Source organism: Dermacentor silvarum, chromosome 5, assembly GCF_013339745.2.
Source record: "Dermacentor silvarum isolate Dsil-2018 chromosome 5, BIME_Dsil_1.4, whole genome shotgun sequence".
NCBI classification, from domain to species: Eukaryota; Metazoa; Arthropoda; class Arachnida; order Ixodida; family Ixodidae; genus Dermacentor; species Dermacentor silvarum.
In genome coordinates this window covers 57,568,966-57,588,188 of record NC_051158.1, presented here as the reverse complement: position 1 = coordinate 57,588,188, position 19,223 = coordinate 57,568,966, and the positions used below count along the sequence as shown (strand labels likewise).

Genomic DNA, 19,223 nt, shown 5'->3' with positions numbered 1-19,223 from the left:
GCAATCATTTTACTGTGTGTGCCATTTTCATGATTTCTAGTGGCAAATCACTTGCATTTCACTTTTGGTCATCTGGAGGGCCCTCAGTTTATTGAACTTAACTTTAACTTACCTCCTCTGAGCTAAATATAACCCTGACTTGAGTCAGGGTTATATTTGCATGATAAACTCTGTACAGACTGTATATTAATCTAGTCAGATTGCCTTTTTTAAGATCATCGTTGAGAAGCATGAGGTCTCGAGATGTGTATCTTTTTGTCATTTTTATTATGGAGTATTGTGAAGCTCACTTCTCACACTATTGCCTGTGTGCCTATATTGTTCCCTCTAATCGGTCATACTTATGTATTGCGTACCGTACTTCATCTCCTAAAATTAGCATACAAACAGCATGATTTTCGTCTTTATTAGGTAGCTGCTGAATCCCTAGCCACAGTATGAGAAGGTAATTTCTCAAGAATATAACAAACCAATAACCTTTATTGTGACAAGTTCAATATGCACCCGAAGTGCAGGTTGGCTTCAAGCAGGAAGCTGGTCTCCTTTGTATTTTACAGAAATTTGAGGTGGTAACGCAAACTGCTAAATCACAACAATCCGCACAGCGCAGTAGCTGCAGGCCACCATGACAGTCCAGCTGAATGCTGAGTGTTCACCGTTACATTGGCACTTTTTTTTCTGCGGGCAGTAGCAAGCCATGACAGTGCAGCTGAACGCTGAGCATTCGCCTTACATTGGCATTTTTTTCAGCGTGTCTCTGCCCTTCTCCAGTTGACATTAGATAAAGCTTGTTCTTTGCTGTCACTTATCTGAAATGCAAACAATCATTTTTACCTTTTCTTTCATATTACTTGTCAGCTGCCTAATACACAAGCTTCCAGTGACATGGTAACAGTGCTGACTACTGCCCAGAACATGTGTGCATCTGTGGTTTGTGGTACCACATGCTCACTACCTCGGGTTTACTGAGATGTCACAAGGAAGCTTGCTTCATGCTCAAGCTGCCCTGCACTTGGTGGAAATATTGAAATCGTCACTTTTTGATTTAATAATTTGTTGTGGTTTTAGCAAATTGAGTTTTCAAACTGTGAATAATGCACACTAGAGGGTCTATAAAAATGTTTTCTACCACCTAAAGACATGGTTTAGGCAAAAAGTGCTTTATGCATGTCATCACATTTATTGAGTTTGGCATATCTCGCTGAAGCCATTCTAAAAGCTTTGAGTATTTTTACTGCACCTGATTTACGGCTGGTTTACACAAGTGTACGATTCCTACATGTAACACATGCATATTATGTGCAGCAGTTTTGCTTCAGTCACTTTTTGTGTGGCATTCCAATACCTACAAAGACGTCGCCCAAAAAGAAGCTTTGCACCCCAGAGGTGTGAATGCCATTCTAAGTATGTGTGTCAAGGCAGTCAGTTGAAATGTTTGTTTTGATTGTGGGTCATTCGAAGCCAATTCTTGTGGATGACTGCATCATGCTATCTCGTCCAGATACAATTCATAAGGCTAACTATTATTGCATTTTTCCTCCTTTAGGCTTGCAGCAAGAGGGATATCAAGAACACGGGAGATATCCAGACCACATTATAGTCACTGCTTGCTTGTGGCTTCTGAGGGCATGTATGAAAGGTTGGAAAATAAACATCAGTGTTTGAAAAGATTGGTGTGTTTCACTAACAGGTACATATTTTATACGTTCAAGGTTGCATCAGAGCACTACCAGACAATTTTTTTAAAAAGCTTGAAAAAGTCGATAAATGTCACCAGGATATTTCTAGGGCGAGCAACAGAAAGTTGGAAAAAGTTACAAGAATGTTTCTAGAGCAAGCAACAGAAAGTTGAAAGGAAGTTACAAGGATGTTTCTAGGGCGAACAGCAAAAAGTAGGAAAAACGTTACTAGGATATTTCTAGGTCACGCATCAGAAAGTTGGAAAAAAGTTACAAGGATGTTTCTAGGGCCAACAGCAGAAAGTAGGAAAACAGTTGCTAGGATGTTTCTAAGAAGTAAAAAGATGCCCTGCTTTTAATGTTTGAAGCATGTTCATTCATCGTTTCAAGAAAGTTGGTAAATAAAATTTTAATTGAATATCAGTGGCCAATAGTCGACAGGATGTTGGTATGAAGTATTTAGGAAGTTTAAAAACGGTTTGAGAACTTTCAATAGACCGTTGGTAGGTTTTAGTAACGTTTGTCTAAAAAATTTAATTGGAAGTTACTAGAATTTTTTGTAAGGGTGGCAATAAGGATGTAAGGATGTTCCACATGCGCCGCAATGGCCGTGTGTAGTGTTGGCTAGCACTGACAGAGTTAGTTCTAGTAGTGAAACATAAAAACCCCAAATGAGGATTGGAAAACGGCGCCGACGTAGATGAATTTGTAATAGCATCGCACGCGTAATGCGAAGACGCGGGTTCGTATCCAACCTGCAACCAGGTGACACTTCATCCTGTTTCATTTTCCTGATGGATTCAGAAATACGTTATTTCATTTAGAAACTGCAGATAATTTACCCTGTGCTGTCCTTGGTGTCATTGTTTGTTCGTTTCCAACTTATTTTACCAACTCTCTGGAATGATTTACTCTGTGTTAATATTTGTTTAAGTGACTTGTATTTTTCTAATATGTGCCTATCCTATAATATGACATATCCTAAGCAATAGTAAACGTGCTTGAGTACACCTCTGACATCGATGCGCATTTGTGAATTGTTGCTCCATTTTATTGTTTTTCTATAAGATCGTGAAGGTTAAGATTCACAGAGTGCATAATCAGTACGCCTAGAAAATGTACTGCGTTTTATTCATTATGAAAAACGTCTTCCACCTAGTGCAAAAAAGAAAGTCGCGTCCCCTATGGAAACAGCCTGATGGTGATAATTTAGCGTGGCAGGCTAATCCCCACTGAATATAGTATGTCTATAGAAATGCAGAGTTAATGTCTGTGACACAGTCATTTTGTCCAGTAGACAGGAATCTTCAGTAAATACTGCAGTAAAAGTGACATTGATGCGATGCTGGTCAAGCAACAGTACGACTGCGAAAGTAATATTTTTAATGCAATGCAAACTAATCCGTATAAAATAAAAAACTCCACTCCCCCCCCCCTCCCAGAAACAGCAGTTTCCCTGAGCGAATAGTACGCGCTCGAAATATAAAACTTTAAGCATTGGTAATTTGGTTTAAAAGAACTGTCGGTAATTGTACAAGTATGCAGGGTTACCGTTATTACTAGAATGCAACGCGACCACGATTGTAACGCGAGGGTCGAATTTCCAGTCTGCGAAATAAAAAAAAGAACTGAAACCGCGAAAGTAACGCCAGATGAACGGAAAGAGAAACGGTAACTTTATTCAAGGAGACGGAAGTTTCCTCCAAGGAGACGGAACTTTCCTCGGGTGGTATTCTCGGGCGGTCACTTCGAGGGATAGTTTCACTTTCGCGAAATTTCGCGTGACACGGCACCGAAAGCCTCCCCGGCAAGTGTTCTGGCGCTGTGTCAAGTGGTAACCAGTGTCAAGAGCGCTGTAGGCCCTGTACTTCAAGCAATTCGGTGCTGAAACAAGCCAAGTCTCGCGAAAGTGAAACTATTTCCGAAAGTGATCGCCGAAAAATCAAGCCATCCGTGCCGTCAAGCTCGTTTGAGATTAGGTATTGCTTAAAAAACTGAACAAATATTTCTTTCGGGGACCGTGCCAGACCACTACGAGGCGCTTCCAACCGGCCCTGCAATTACAAAGGACTCCCATTGGTGCCACCATCGAAGAATCATCGACTCATTGACGTCGAGCCACCGAGCGGAAGTGCAGTTTCACAGCTCCTGGGCCATCAAAATTACTCGTCTTTCGAAGCGGCCGTCATACTGAACGCTCTGCGTCGCCGTAACATTGCGAATTAGCGTGGTCAAAGTGCAAAAGGCTGCAGGGTATACCGGAGCAGCGTAAACGTAACACCAGTCACAAGCACAGAGAAAATGGCGTCGATTCCAACAAAAACACTCATAACTTCGGTCTACTTGTCTATGCATTGAGTCGAGACGGTCGCCAACGTAAAGTTAACGTCAGGTCGCCAACTTAAAGTTAAAAACCGCGGAACTTAGAATATTTGTTTTAACATTTTAAAATTTGCCGTTGTTCGAATGTAACGCGAGGGTCGAGTTCAAGCAACGAAAATTGCAAAAAAAAAAAACAACTCGCGTTAAAACTGAGTAATTATGGTACATGTTAAGCAATATGAGATTCCGGCGATTACATCAGAACTATCGACAGAATATTTCAGAAGAATCCTATTAAAGCAGAGACCCTTTTAATTAGTACATAGCGGATTGAATGGGAAATGGTACCGCAACAAGACCGCTGGACTAAGTACTTCATTTGCCTTGTGGATACGCATATCGAGTATTGGATTGATACGTTGAGCTCTCTGCCCATGCCATGCATACTGTAACTGGCGCGTTATTTTAACTAGTGTGGTTGCATTTAGGCTCTGTGTCTGGTATCTCAAGTGAAGATTAAGTAGTTTCCTAGTAAATACTTTTTGTAACATTTATCATGGCATTTATTTATAATTTTCTTTATCTTTACCGATGTGCTTTGTACCTAACAGTCTATGCTAATAAGTTTATTTCTTAATCAGATGTTTACTGTTACTTGCGAACTACAGTGTTTTAATATTATTTTTTGTGGTCACAGATGCTCCGAGTGATGACCCATCAAAGCAGTTTCCTCACAAATACCTTGTTCTAGCGGCCCAGAGTAATTGTCTGCTTCTGTCATATGGCCAATCAAACAATGGTAAGTCTTTGGCCGCCTTGAAAACTTTACAGAAACTTAACAGTGCTTCGGAGTCCGTATTTTTCCATTTAAAGGAAAGCTATGAATTCCTCGCGGAGCGCGCAAGCTATTCTCAGTAAAACGCACTGCCGGCGCCTTAAAAGCTCGCATGGCATGCGCGAACGCGTTACTTATTTCCTTCGAGCAAGCGAGATTACCTAACTGCATGCAACGTTTCGGCCAGCGCGAATATCACAAAAAGAAAATGGCCGAAACGTAACGGCTTCATCATTCATCTAGGCTACTCACCTGAACGTCGTGGTTAGGAGGACGCGCACAAGATAGGAAGACAGACCCCTCCCCTCGCGCATCCCCTTCTCATGCAGAGTATCATGCACGCGAATAGTTTACGCCAGGAAACCTCTCTGCTGTCATTATAAAGAGCTCTCTCTCTCATCTTGCATATCTTTCAATCCTGATTTATCAGGAGATGTACCAAAATTACTGCGTGTGCCTCACAATCATTCCAAAATTCATTCGTAAAAATGAACTCAATTTACTTTCTATTGAATCTCAGAATTTGTTATTGAAATGGAAAATGTAGAGACGGCATCAGAAAATAAAACTGGATGAGTTGGTAAACTTTCACTAAGTGGCGGGAACGCTACTGAGATGAAGACGGCACATGTCCTGTTTCTCCATTAGCGAATTGCAGTAACCTGGAAAGCTGCGCGAGTTCGAATTGATGCATTCCTTGATTCGGCGTGGAAAACGCAGGATGACCACTGTCTGAGAACTGAACATTATTAAGAAAAACGCAAAAAAGGAAGAGGTCATCTGCGTATGCAGTCTGTGGATGTGGTTTTTTTACAGCTAAGTACTTTAAGCGGACCCTTTGCCGTCGCTGTCGGACTTCACTAAAAAGGGGCCACATGTCCTAGCGGGAGAGGAGAGGAAAAGAAGAGCTCAACAGGGGGAAAGGGGCTGGAGTGACCAGTTATCCCCTATGAGTATGTTCTGAGAGGGTGCACATGAAAAGGAGAACGGGGAGGGGGGTTGACGTAAGTCGCGCCAGCCACTACTGGCGTTGGAGAGGGAGAGCGTGAGGCGTGCCAACCAGTGGTGGTGTAGAAATAAAGTAGGTCAGCGGAGGAGTGGGGTTTGAGAGGAGTTCGCGTTAGCGTTGGTTGTATATGCGGAGCTTTGGATTAGTCGTACCGCACATTCGATCCAAGCTACAACTAAGGGAAGACCACGAGAATTGCATACTGCTGAGGAAGAAGCTACCTACCGCGAGCATCAGCGAGAGTTGGCTCGTAAACGGGCCCGTCGTCGTAAGGCCGACCCCTAGCTACACGCCTGAGATGCCCAGTTTAAACTGTACCACCGGGAGGCCGATCCCGAAGTGCACGCCCGAGATACGGATACACATCGGGAGCGCCGGGAGGCAGTTTCACTGTTCGACCATCTGCAGGGAGTGGAAGGGGTGGTGAATTCTTTTCTGCTAATTTAAATGTTGAGAAGCCTTTCGCCACAATTGAGAGAAGGGTATGCAGGCTAACTACTCCTAATTGCTCTGCAAAGCCGTGAAATCCTTTAGTCTCTTGCGCCGTTGGCATCGTTTGCGAGATTCCACTGTTTCGTGAAAAAAGCCTACTTTGGTCTGATGGGCAACTGTGTGAATGAGCGCCTGCATCAACACAGTAATACTTTAAAGGGAACACCTACTTCCAATCTTTTTGCACACTGTAAAGCATGTGCTTGTAGGTCTTTCTTTGATAGAACTAAAATCATCGTTAAGCAAAAAGACAAAATAGCTCGTGAACTTGCAGAAGCTCTTCACCTGCAAAAGATGTGTTATGATTACGTTCTGGAGCTGTCTATATATTTGCTGGATTTTTACACGCAGCTGCTAGCCAAATTATTCCATGTGACTTAATGATATGCGCACGTAGTGTCTTCTTTTTTGGCGTTTTCAAGCGAAGCTTGTATCGTAAAAGTACTGAAAGTTGGGAAAGTAGGTGGCTATTCATCTTGAAACTGCAGTGTCTTGTATCGCCTTACAAGGGTGAGCAAGGGTGGTGGTGTCACGCTAAAGAATCCGGCCGTAGAGCACTGCACGGGCTCGGGCTTACCCGAAAGCCCGGGCCCGGCCCAGCCCGTGGGCCGGGCCGGGCCGGGTAGAGGAGGTTTTTCACGGGCTCGGGCCGGGCTCGGGCACGGCGTGTGCTTATTGACTCGGGCCCGGGCCGGGCTCGGGTTTTTTGACGCGGGCCCGGGCCGGGCTCGGGCTTTCTGCGAGTTATTCTCGGGCTTCTCAACTCTGAAAAACATGTATCTTTTGGTCTCGGGCCGGGTTCGGGCCGGTTTCGAGTCGGGCTCGGGCCGGGCTCGGGCTTAAGGTAAAGGGGTGGCGGGCCGGGCCGGGCGGGTAACGTAGATTATTTCCGGGCCCGGGCCGGGCCCGGGTCTCGCCATACAAGTTTTGATCGGGCTCGGGCGGGCCGCCCAATGTAAAAACGGGCCCGGGCCGGGCCTGGGCCGCAAAAATCGGCCCGTGCAGTGCTCTACCCGGCCGCTCCAGAGTAGAGAAGGTGCGGGGAAAGCTGCGCCAGCACCGGATCACGTGACGAGTGCGACCAATCAGGGTCGTTTGGTGTCTCGCGGGGAGGAAAACGAAAGGAGGTTGGCGCGCGCACCGCCGGGCTTTCGCCGCTCTGACGCAGAGCGTGAGAGCGAGCGGAAGTCTTGAAAGACAGCTCGCAGAACGGCGGCTTAAGGCTCGGGTACCGGTGACCGGTGTCTTGCTACCTGTGCACCTGGGTGGAGATCCCGCTGGTGCGCCGGAAAGCCCAGCCACGAGCGGGATCTCCACCCAGGTCCGCGTCGGCAGTTCCCCAGCCTTGAGCCGCCGTTCTGCGAGCTGTCGTTCCAGACTTCCGCTCGTCTCACGCTCTGCGCATTCCGCCCGCGGCTTCCCTGTCCGTGGCACATGGTCATCTTCTTTCTCAATTATTATCACTAATTTTCCTCTTGTTGTTGCGACAACACAATAATGACTCCAAGCTGATATTTCAGGCACTTTGTCCCGTCATGGACCCTCGCCACTATTCACATCATCACATTATGCTAAGGTCGATCATTAGGACATTATGCAGCCATCGATCGTTTAGCTCCAAAGCACTGACCAATTTCTTCAGCTTTTCTGTCACGATGAAAATCTAACGATGTGAATTTTGTGTCTGTCGCAATAATAATTCACATGGTTCGCCCTGATTGTCCTGAGCCCCTGATTGTTGCTTCTGCAGTACTGCATTTCACCGCTCTTAAGCCTTTCATAATTAACCTACTGCTGTTCACCTCAGTGTTAGAATGGCATACGACCACATTTGGTGTCGTTAATACTGGCTCACTCTATGTCACTGCGTCAGTCGGTTGTTGCTATCTGCGAACGCTTTCAATGACGCATGTGGGCAGCAACACGTTATTTGAGCCTTCTGCAGACCTCGTCATCTCTAGGCAGCCATTCTTTTGTATTGGGCTGGACTCCCTAGGACACTTTTCGACAACATCAGGCAACAAATGAGTTGATATCACCACTATCTGTCACAAAGGCTACAAGCTCCGCAACGTTCATTGCCGACCTCCTTCTTGATTTTCTGTTCTTGGCGCATCGTGCTCCCCAGTACTTATTCCCGAATCCGCTCCATTTTTTATGCATAAGCAGTCTTTCGAGAGTGCTCTAGCTTCGTCACATGAAACTGCACGCGAGAAGTGTAGTGCCTTCTATCTGCACTAAAACTTGTAATTAATAAAGAGCATTTGATCGTTATCACAGTGTAAATGTAGTTGATTGGTAGCTTCGTAAGCAATAAGGTATAATTTAAACCGAAAAAAAAATGATCGGAGAGACAGAGATGGTGAGCAAGGCAGGGAGGTTAACCACATATTAGAATCCTGTTTGCTACCCTGCTCTGGGGTAGGGAAATAGTGGTTAGAAAAACGACAGAGAGAGAGAGAGTTAATCGGAGAGAATACTCATAAGGATACATAGGGCTTCAAAGAAAATACATGGGGAAGCCTACAGTAGGGGTGGGCCAACTTGAAATTTGGGAGTAGGTCAACTTGAAATTTGAAGGAGGGCCAACTGAAATTGTGTGGTGGCCTATCTCAAATTGGGGATTGGCCAACTTGAAATTTGCCCGTGGCCTATGTTAAAGTATGAGGGTGGGCCAATTTGAAATTTCAGAGTGAACCAACTTAAATTTAGGGTTGGGACAACTTGAAAATTCGAGGGTGGGGTGGGTCAACTGAAATTTGAGGGTGAGCCAGCTTGAAGTTTGAGGGTGGGCCACCTTGAATTTTGGGACGGCCCAACTTTATATTTGGGGGTGGGTCAACTTAAAATTTCGGATTGGGCCAACTTGAAATTTGCGGCCATGCTTACGCATACTTAGACAACTCCATAGGAGATTCTGCACTCTTTATACAGTCTCCGATGTTATTCGGCAATTTCTTTATCTACTCTTTGTCTACTCTGCATAATATCAGCGCCACTGACTGCCTGCAGCCAAATTGGCTCAATGAACAACTTAACTGCTCACGCAGAGACATGCTTTCAATATAGTTATCAGCAGGTCACCGTGGTAAAGACGCTATTTGCCTTAGGCTCGTTTGCCTATACGAAAATTTGCAAGGTTCATTAGTTCTAGGCGCGAACATCAATTAAAGAGTAGGAAACAGCTCTTCCACAAAGCCACATCCTGCAAAGTAGTAGCAAGAATAATTACAGAGTGGTCTTTCACACACACATGTCTTGTAAACAGATGATCATCGTAACAATGTGAACTTTCGGTAACCGGGGAGGAGCTAGTAAAGAAGCTGCAGCACAGCTATTCTCAGAGATGTAGCAAGTTCGCTGTCATTGCAAATAATTCATGATTTGTTGGAATAGAATTATTAAAGGCCGGGTGGAAATTCACAAGAATATATATAGTGGCAACAGACAAAAAGAAAACAGTACACTTAAGCAAATTTTCACAGAAACGTTTATGATGGTAATGTGGCTCGCTATAACGTAAAACTATACCAATATGTTTCTATTCAATTTTCTTCGTTAGCCATATGCCATTGGTCAAACATTTTGGGCAGGGTGCACGCCCACTTAGCCTGTCTGCCACAAGACGTCACTAAAACCATGAGAACTGAAGATGTCTTGTGCACCCTAATAACGCGTTATTCAGCCGAAAAAAGAACCTTTATTTCCAATTCTATGCCTTTTTAAATCTTTGACGAGCTACCGCAAGTTAAGTAAGGGGAAGCGGACCAATCGGAGACGCCTGCAGCACTCTCCTCACCGGGTTATCTACTTTCACGGTGCTAGCTTGGTGCTATCAAAAGCCTTTCCTCTTCTGCGCACTCCTCCCATCTCGTCAGCCAATCAAATGAGGAAAACTTGTAAAGGTAGGCAATGCCTTTTTCACTTTCAAACAAAACAAGTAATCTTCTATAAATGACGAGAGAGCTTGACTGGGCAGATAAAGCACCCTAGCGTGTCACCGCGCGACCGTGCATTGGCAGTTACATAAATTTGACGTCAGGGTATGGGAATAAAAACTAAATGAAAAAGTTTGCGTTATATTGCGCCTGGCACGTCTCAAAACGGCAATGGGCATTCTTTGGGCGCTTCACACGAAGCGGCCATTTAACTAAAGTCCGCTTAGATGATGATAAGATCCAGCTCCCACTTTTGATGGGTGCATAAAGAACCTCCCTTCGAGGTGACTGCAGCCACCGCATTTTTGGAAGCTGTAACTAGCGTCAAGGCCACGCTACTCAGCTTGGTTTAAAGTCACAGACACGGAGGGCCCACTAATTGAGACAAGGCGCCAACAGCGAAGGCTTTCATTGGAACAGCGTCGAGTGCAGATTCCCAAGCACCGCGAAGTCACGGCATATGCGCGGGCGAACGCGTCACTGCGGAGGTGGAGTGCGACGGAATGGTACGACGTCATGGGTTCAAACAATTCGAGCATTATGATTGGCTGAGGCACGGTCATCATAATTGCTCGCCTAGTTAAGGAGGAAAAATGACTTTTTTAAATGCTGACATTTTTTCTTGTAAAATGAGACTCTCCGCTAGGGGGCCGTAGAGCACTGACGTGCCTCACATGGGCGCCTGCGTCTTGCGCTCATTTCTACGGAACAGGCTACTCAACCCTTTCATTTTGCACCGAGATAATCAGCAAGCTACAACGAATCAGCGAATACCACCTACTTTAAAAGTGAGTGCGTGTTTCGTCAAGATATTGAGCTTCATCTTAAGCGACCACCTCCCGCTTTGCTAAGCCTAACGCCGCGCGAGACCACACCAGTCTGCCGAGGAGAACCGCCTTATCACGTGCAACAGCCACACTGTGCGTGGTAGAGGAGGCCGACAGCGCTCGCAGCTGCACGCGCAACACTGAAATAGGCGTCGTACGTGCACTGTGCACCCGGGAAGAGGCTCGGTGCTCGCTGGTGCTGCGGCTGACAGCCAATACTTCAGATGAACGAAGAAACCCGTGACGGCAGCGACGTCAAGCGAACGACAAGAAGAAACAAGCGCAATGCATACAGACTCAGCGGAATTAGCCAATCGTCACGCGATCTTGGGCCAATGACAAGAACATTGGCAGAGACTACAGACATCAATGACCAATGGCTGACGTGGGAAAGGAAAGGCAACGAGAAAATAATGCGCATAAAAGCCCCGCAGCCACCCAATCCGCACAACAGCCAGCCACGCCACCACCGCAACGCAAGTCCAGATGCCACCCCTACTTTTTGACGACAACAACATCGCCTACCGCTTAAAAACTGGCCTTGAACTCGTCAAATGGTCACTCGTCGCAGTCACTTAAGCAGTGGGAAAAGCCAGCGTTATACTGCAAAAAGAATTCCACGACAACGTCCACATAGATATGCAAAAAAATGCGGCCAGCTTGACAATAGTGGTGCCAAGACTGAAGAAACAGCGAAGCTGGGCGACGTTCCTTAGCAACTAGTTGATGTAGGTTTAACGAGGCTTAACTTAGCTGTTTCTAGGCAAGGTTGAGCTATCAGGGCAAGGCTAGGCTATCATGGCAAGGCTGGGCGTTGACGCGTGGCTTGGTTCTCGCGTTCTTGGTATTCCAGATTGGCTCGGCGACGTCGCATAACGATGGCTTTGTTGGTGAGGTAGGCTGGATCGGCACAAAGACGGCGATTGCTTTCCCGCGTAGATTGAAGGCACTTCTCTCGTCGGGCAGCCACTTCTTCAGTTGTCAAGGGTCGCTTAGGTCAGGCCATATCTTTGTAGAGCGGAGAAATGCCCGGGCGTCGCCGCGCGCACTCTTTCATGAGTGCGGTCACAAGACTCTACTAAACACGCGCCATATATCGGTACAGCGGAGAAATGGCCAGGCACCGACGCGCGCACGCTTTCATTAGCGCAGCCACGTGACTCTGCTGGACACGTGCTCGGCGCAGCTATGACGTCAATGTCCAGGCTCCTTTCTCACGAGCATAGCGCGAGCCGCGCGCTATGCTCGCGAGAGACCTGGTTCCTCTTCGCTCAACCAGTTTTAGCATTGCAAACCAGAATTCTGCCAAGCTAAACAGCTCCGCTGTTAAAAGAAAACCTCGTTATTGCAAGTAAATCCAAGACCTACGCTCAAAACTTGGCCAAGATCACCAACATACAGCTTGGAGGCCGCATTTACAACGTGAAAGCTAACTCGCGTCTACCCGAAGCTGTTAGCAAAGGTGTTATCTACGGCGTCCCGCCGGTGACCTGCAGTGCGGAGCTAATGGATGGAGTCCCAGTGTCAGGCTGCTATACATTCCTCAACGCCCGCATGCTTAGACAGTCTACGGTGCTGGACATCTATTTGAGGGCCCACGCGTTCCATGCAGCATCATTTATCAGAGCAGCGAGTACCGATACAAACGCTACCACAAGTTAGTTCAATATTGCCGAACCTGTGGCAACCTCGGACATCGCCAAGAGGTTTGCCCAAAACCAACCCCAAATTTCTGCTACAAATGTGGCAAAACAAACCAACCCCAAACCATCACTGCCAACCCATGTGCACGATCTGCGAAGAAGGACACGAAACAGCCGGGAAAGACTGCAAAAAACGTTCAAGCCTAACCCACCACCTTACCAAGTAGGACATCAGCTAGAAAGGTCTTGATGGGGGCTAGTTGGTTCATAATTTTGAACTGAGGTTTGAACAGCGCGAATAACACGGGCACACGGTTTGTGGTATTTGTTTCTTCGTGTCCGTGATATTCGCACTGTTCAAACCAGAGTTCAAGTAAGGCAGCAATGACAAAACAGGATCCAAGAACGAGACAGCCGATGGAGCGATGGAGCTCCAACCGCGGCCACTTCCCTGAACTAGGCGCTGCCAATTGATACGCCTCCAACTCAAGTAACACCACCAGTAGCACCACAAGAAGTAGAAAACCCATCGCGGTCACATTCCCGTATACGTGTGAATTACGTCGCAGTGGCCGGCAGTTCCAGCCACGCCAGCGCCGAATAGGCAGAAGCGGTAGCGGTAAGAGACCTCGAGAGCAAATTTCAAAATCGGCAAAGCCTCATAGACAGACTACTTCAAAGATGCAAAGAATGCGAACATGGAAGCGAGGAGTCATCTACAATGCTTACCACGGAGGCAGTCGACGCCGCGTTCGAAGATAGAGTTCAGAAGCACCTCCTGGGTTTTGAGATTATCTTTACAAAGAACATCCTCGCCATGATCGAAAACAGCACCAGGCCTAGCGTCGAGAAGATTGCGACCCTTACCACCCAAGTCACTTCCCTCGCAAATCAAGTCACAACTCTCACAAGTCAGGTGACCGACCGAACAGCCTAGGTCAAAAACTTCAAAGCGCACGCGAAGAATAATTACGTCACCAAGTCCTACCTCGACAGCCTTCTCAACGCCACCAAGCAGGGCAGAAAGAAGGCTCGCATTAACAGTCACAGTGCATTCCGCTCACTGTCACCCAACCACTATTCTGTCTGTGAAACTAAAGAGCCTAATGATGGCGACACCTAAAAGCACAACAAAGAGCCCGCGAAAACCCTTTCGCATCTGTCAACGGAACTGTCGGTTCTTCTGTCCCCGCTATGCAAACCTACAAGAGTTCGTCAATTATGACAAGCCCGATGTCATTGCGCTACAGGAAACTAACACTCGCAACGTTCGACTTCAAGGATACACCGCTCATGCACAAACCCAACACACAACCATCCTAACCTGTAAAACTCTCACAGCGCAAGAACATCAAATAAAAGACATCCCCATCGAGCACACCCTAGTGGAGGTCATACCAGACAGAAAAATGCAGAAAAGCATCTTTATCGTCAGCATATACAGCCCTCCTCGGGACCAACTTCCGGAATAAAACCACTTTATTCGTGAACTCAGCAAACGCACGAAAGGCCATAAAGTTGTCATTATGGGAGATTTCAACGCCTTACATACAGCACGGCTCATTCAAACACCACCCTCTTGGTGGTGTTTGAATAAAAAGGCGTATGCGAAACTGCACAACAACACAGTCTGCCCCTCTGGAACGACACGCTACAGGCCACTAGTAGGAAACTGTCTCTAGGGAGACAAACCCGTACCTAAGCTTCACAGCGAACGTCCTCTGGGCTAAGTGGAGCCCACTCTCGGAGACGCTCGGAAGCAACCACCACATTTTCCAACTTGACATCGGCCACAACCGGAAACGGACCAAGACTGGAGTTGCCCGACTAACGGACCAGAAGTCCTTCAGGGACAACCTCAGCGGCGACACATCAATCGACGACAACGACCATTGGCTCAAGGGCCGTCTCTTCATCGCAGAACACCACACCAAGAACATCCAACTAAGCACCCACAGCCCTGCAGTTGACCCGCATCTCCTTCATATCTGGGAGGCCAAAAAAAAGCGTCCTCAGGAGGTGGAAGAGCCAGAAATTCAATAGAAAACTTAGGCAATGAATCGCCCTTCTCACCATACAGCCCCAAGGTTATGTGGAGCAACTTAGCAGGCAAAATTGGCACACCTTTTGCGACAGCCTACAAGGAACACTCAGCACTAAGAAAACTTGGCACCTCCTATGCGATTTTAGCTAATGACTGCATGAAAAGCAACAAAGGCAAGATCTGTGCAGACCAATCCACAACCATGCTGGATCGGAGCATGCCCTCCTTCATGAACTTCAGCAGAAACGTAGCAGCGACAAACCCACGTCGTCGTCGAGCGGCAAAGCGTACGATGGCGAACCAAACCCATACCTTGATCGACCATTCATGCAAGCGGAGCTCCATGCAGCTTTAGCGAAACTCACTAGACACACCAGTCCCGGCAAGGACAGAATCACTAATACGCTCCTACGCAACCTCCCGCAATCAGCCACAAGAGCACAACTCCAGTACCACAACGATTGCTAGGAAAAAGAGACCCAGCAGCAGCCTGGAATCATTCGGTGGTCACCATGATCCCCAGACCCAACAAACCCCATCGCATCAACAACTCGCTCACGTCCACGGTGGGCAAACTCCTCGAGCACATGGTGGACGACCGGTTAACGCCATACCTCGAGTACAACGGATACTTGCCGCACACCATGTTCGGATTCCGACAGCATTTGTCCACGCAGGACGTACTCCTGCTCCTCAAGGAATACCTGCTCGACTCCGTTGATCAGAGAGGCAAATCACCAATCCTGGCAATCGACGTAAAGGGCGCATTCGACAACGTGAGCCACGAAGCCATCCTTCGCAACTTCAAAGATACAGGCTGCGGTGCCCGGATCTATAACTACATCAGCAGAGTTTTGGCACACCGAACAGCCACATTAAGCGTCTGCAACCTCCGCAGTGATAAATTGCGGGTACCTAACAAGGGGGAGCCCCACAACGATCAGTGATTTCACCACTCCTTTTCAACATCGAATGATTAAGCTGCCAAACAACTCAATGCCATCCCAAACCAATGTCATTCCCTTTACGCCGACGACATCACACTCAGGAACAAAACACCTACTACTGGAGAACACGAACACAGTCTCAAGAAGCCATCGATACCATCGATAGATGCCTCTGAGACTGCGGTCTCCATTGCACAGCCGAAAAGTCATAGCATCTTGACCTCTGAGCATGGACACGAGGAAGACAGCCCAACTATATCGAACCCGATCCTAGCGTCTCTCTCAATGAACCAAAATCCCTAAAGTCGACTCCCTTCGCGTACTAGGTCTTCACATCCACAAGGACGGATCAGGAGCGGCCGCTCTCCCGCGTCTCCAACGTACAGTCACAAATTACGCACCTCCTGAAGAGGATAAAAAAACCAAAGCGGACTCAAGGAGCAAGACAAAATAAGGATGATTCGAGCCCTCCTAACTAGCCGTATCACCCACGGCACTCTCCACCTGACACTCAAGCCGGCTGAAATCAAGAAACTCAGTGTTATCATTTGAAAGGCAATCAAAGTAGCTTTGACTCTCCCACCCACAGCATCAACGTAGAAACTCCTCAAGCTCGGCGTCCACAATACGTAGGAAGAGCTCTCCGAGGATCATAAAATCAGCCAACTAGAGCGGCTTAAGCTCATACCCACCGGACGTGAAATTTTCGCAACCTAAATTACAGTGAAAGCTACATTGCCGAAGCAGACCAGAAATGAAGAATCCCACCCGCACTCGGGGAGTACGTGTACCAGCGTTGCACGTATACCGCGCAATATGCATCCGACTTACCGTAAAGAGCGTCCGCAAAGCAGACTCAGCGCACTCAACAAGATATACGTGACAAACCCTGATACGAGGTATACCAGTGCTGTCTGGTATGTTAAACGAAACGCCTTTGCCCTAAGCGTCACGGATAACCAAGGCAAAGAACTCGCAGCTGTCACCATCTGGGCAATGCCGCCGAGACTGCAGAGGAAATGGCAATCGCTGTGGCAATAACAAATTGCCTTTGAAGTAGCCGTATTCCTCACTGATTCCCAAGTAGCAGCTCCCAGCCGTCAAAAAGGACGCATATTAGAAACCACACTCAAGATACTTCGAAATCACATCGCACGCGCCCCGCTGCCCGACACCCACACGAACTGGATTCTAGGCCATTAGGGCATGACAGGAAATGCGGCGGCACACGCCGCCGCCCGCGAGCATACCCGCCCGGCGTTCCTGCCATACCACACCAGGCCGGCCACCAACGTTGATAACATCGCACGAAAGTACTCGCAGCTTCTGCAACACCACCGACTTAGCAGAAGAACGTACCCTTCCGGACACAAGAAGCTGAGCAAAGAGGAATGAGTAATACTCCGCCACCGACAAACACCTATCTACACGGAATGATCATGCACAGACTGTATCCTATGCAGTACTTGTACACATACACCCATTGTGACATCCCAAACACCCTGCAACACATGGTCCAGGGTTGCCCACTGCCTGAGACATCCTTACTCCAGCTCACAAGCTCAACAAGACGACTCCAAACAAGGAGGCTCCATAGAGGCTGAAGAAGAGCACCCCAACTCAGCGCACATCTATACCACCACTGAAACGTGGGAGCCGAAGCTTTCCCCTAACGACTTGGATGACCAACGCAGTTTGGTCGCCCGGGCCAACGCGGCAGCCCAAGCCCGAGGGTTCCTGGAATAAGGAATCCTCCCACCTGGTCCTTACTCGTATGACCGTTTCGGAAAATTCTCTAATTTCTCTCTCTCTATCTCGTGTATGTGAAATAAACCAATTGTTTCCTTCAAACCGCCTGAAATCATATCTTCTCTAGAATCTTGGCGGTAGAGAGACACGGCAGCGTGGGTCCAGTTAGTCATCTCAACGCGCTACTGTTAAAGCACAAGCCAGCTACCAGGATTTAGGCACTTTGGCAGCGTAGGCAAGCGTCCCAGAGTGTGATGCCTGAGTTCGAACCAGGAAACCCAGAACCGTATCACAATACCCCTAACGTATTTGGTAATTGTCTTTGGTCAGTGTATTTCCATTAGATTCCTGTGTTTATACGATTCATACTGAGTGATTTAATGCGGAGCATGCAGTAAAAATCGAGATGCACTGCAATTTCCGAATTGTTATCATGTGCAATATAGTTTTATAATTTTGAACACATTCCTCATTGGGAAATAACAATGCCCATAGTCGTTCCAAATTTGTACAAGAAAACATTAATTTCGAATACATCTTTCATTGGCTAATAGCAATGCCCTTAGTAATACCCGATTTGTAAAAAAAATGTTAGCGGTGCCTTCTCAGTAGTATTCACGAAATTTATAAAGCAAAAGAAAATCACAACAGCAAAACATTATTTTACATCGCTGCATACACTATAATTTCATCATATTCGTGTGTATGCATCCTTACATCAAGATATGTTGCTAAGCAGGAATAGTTTCTCGCCAAATGCGAAATTATCGAGCCTAAGTTCAGCGCTGATAGTCAAGAAATATTTCAGCCTGCGTTGATAGCTTATCTTAGGGACAAAGGAAACTGGCGTTATTTGTGTATTTATTGTTCATAATATGATTTCAGGAGAAAAACAAGTTACCCTTGTAGGACAGTAAGAGGAAAGCAAGGAGTAGACTGGCAAACTGCCATAGCATAGGGCACAAAGCCTACCTACTCTTCTGATAAACATTTTTAACAGCCATGTATTTGGCTAGGTGGCCAGTTGTGACAAATAGGCGCGGAAAGAAAAAGATGCGATCGCTGATAAAACTGCCCCCTGTGATTCTTTTATAATAACTTGCAAACGAATGAAGGCAGCTTTTCATAGGATGGCCCAACTATGTGTATCACTATGCCACACTGTACCATTATGTTCACTCTGAGTGACCACTATTTCAACTAATACCTTCGATGTCTATCATTCACCTATGGTTTCAGGAGGACGGAACTGCCTGCTGTGGGGGTTATCAAGCCAAGGAGTGAACACGAGCACTGTATGCTATAAGGTGCTCGAGTCGCTATGCGGCAAGAACACATACGACATAACCGAAACTGAAAACCCGTGCCACCTGTATGACGTCTACGAGTAAAAACGCCCAAAATTATGGAAGAATGAATAAACGTCTAATCAAGCCTTTAATCAAAATGTTTGAAGTAAAGCTGGCTACCAGAGAATTCGCAAGGTCCCTAGCAGGATCGGAAACGAGCACTTTTCTATAGTCATTCTGCCCTTATGCACCTCGTATTGTGTTCTCGGTTTAAATAATGTAGCATGCGAGTGATTTCTGGTGAGGGTATTTATAGACACCGGAAGGTGACTAAAAATTTGATGACAGAAGATTCAGGTACGTGGTTTTGTTTCTTCAAAGCAATGTCGGCAACCGAGTCATAAGCGCTGCTTTGTGAAATTAAGACCGCTCACGGTTGGCTTGTATTC

At 46.8% G+C, this 19,223-nt stretch overlaps 1 protein-coding gene across 1 annotated transcript in view; it reads left to right on the top strand.

Moving 5' to 3' along the window:
- LOC125945697 (uncharacterized) overlaps nucleotides 1-18,920 on the top strand; it is a 104,473-nt gene extending 85,553 nt beyond the window's left edge. Inside the window, exons 15-16 of the mRNA XM_049667943.1 lie at nucleotides 4,699-4,800; nucleotides 18,725-18,920. Of these exons, the coding sequence (XP_049523900.1) occupies nucleotides 4,699-4,800; nucleotides 18,725-18,876 (254 nt within the window). The 3' untranslated portion in view covers nucleotides 18,877-18,920. The remainder of the gene's footprint in view (nucleotides 1-4,698; nucleotides 4,801-18,724) is intronic.
- The last annotated feature ends 303 nt before the right edge of the window (nucleotides 18,921-19,223 follow it).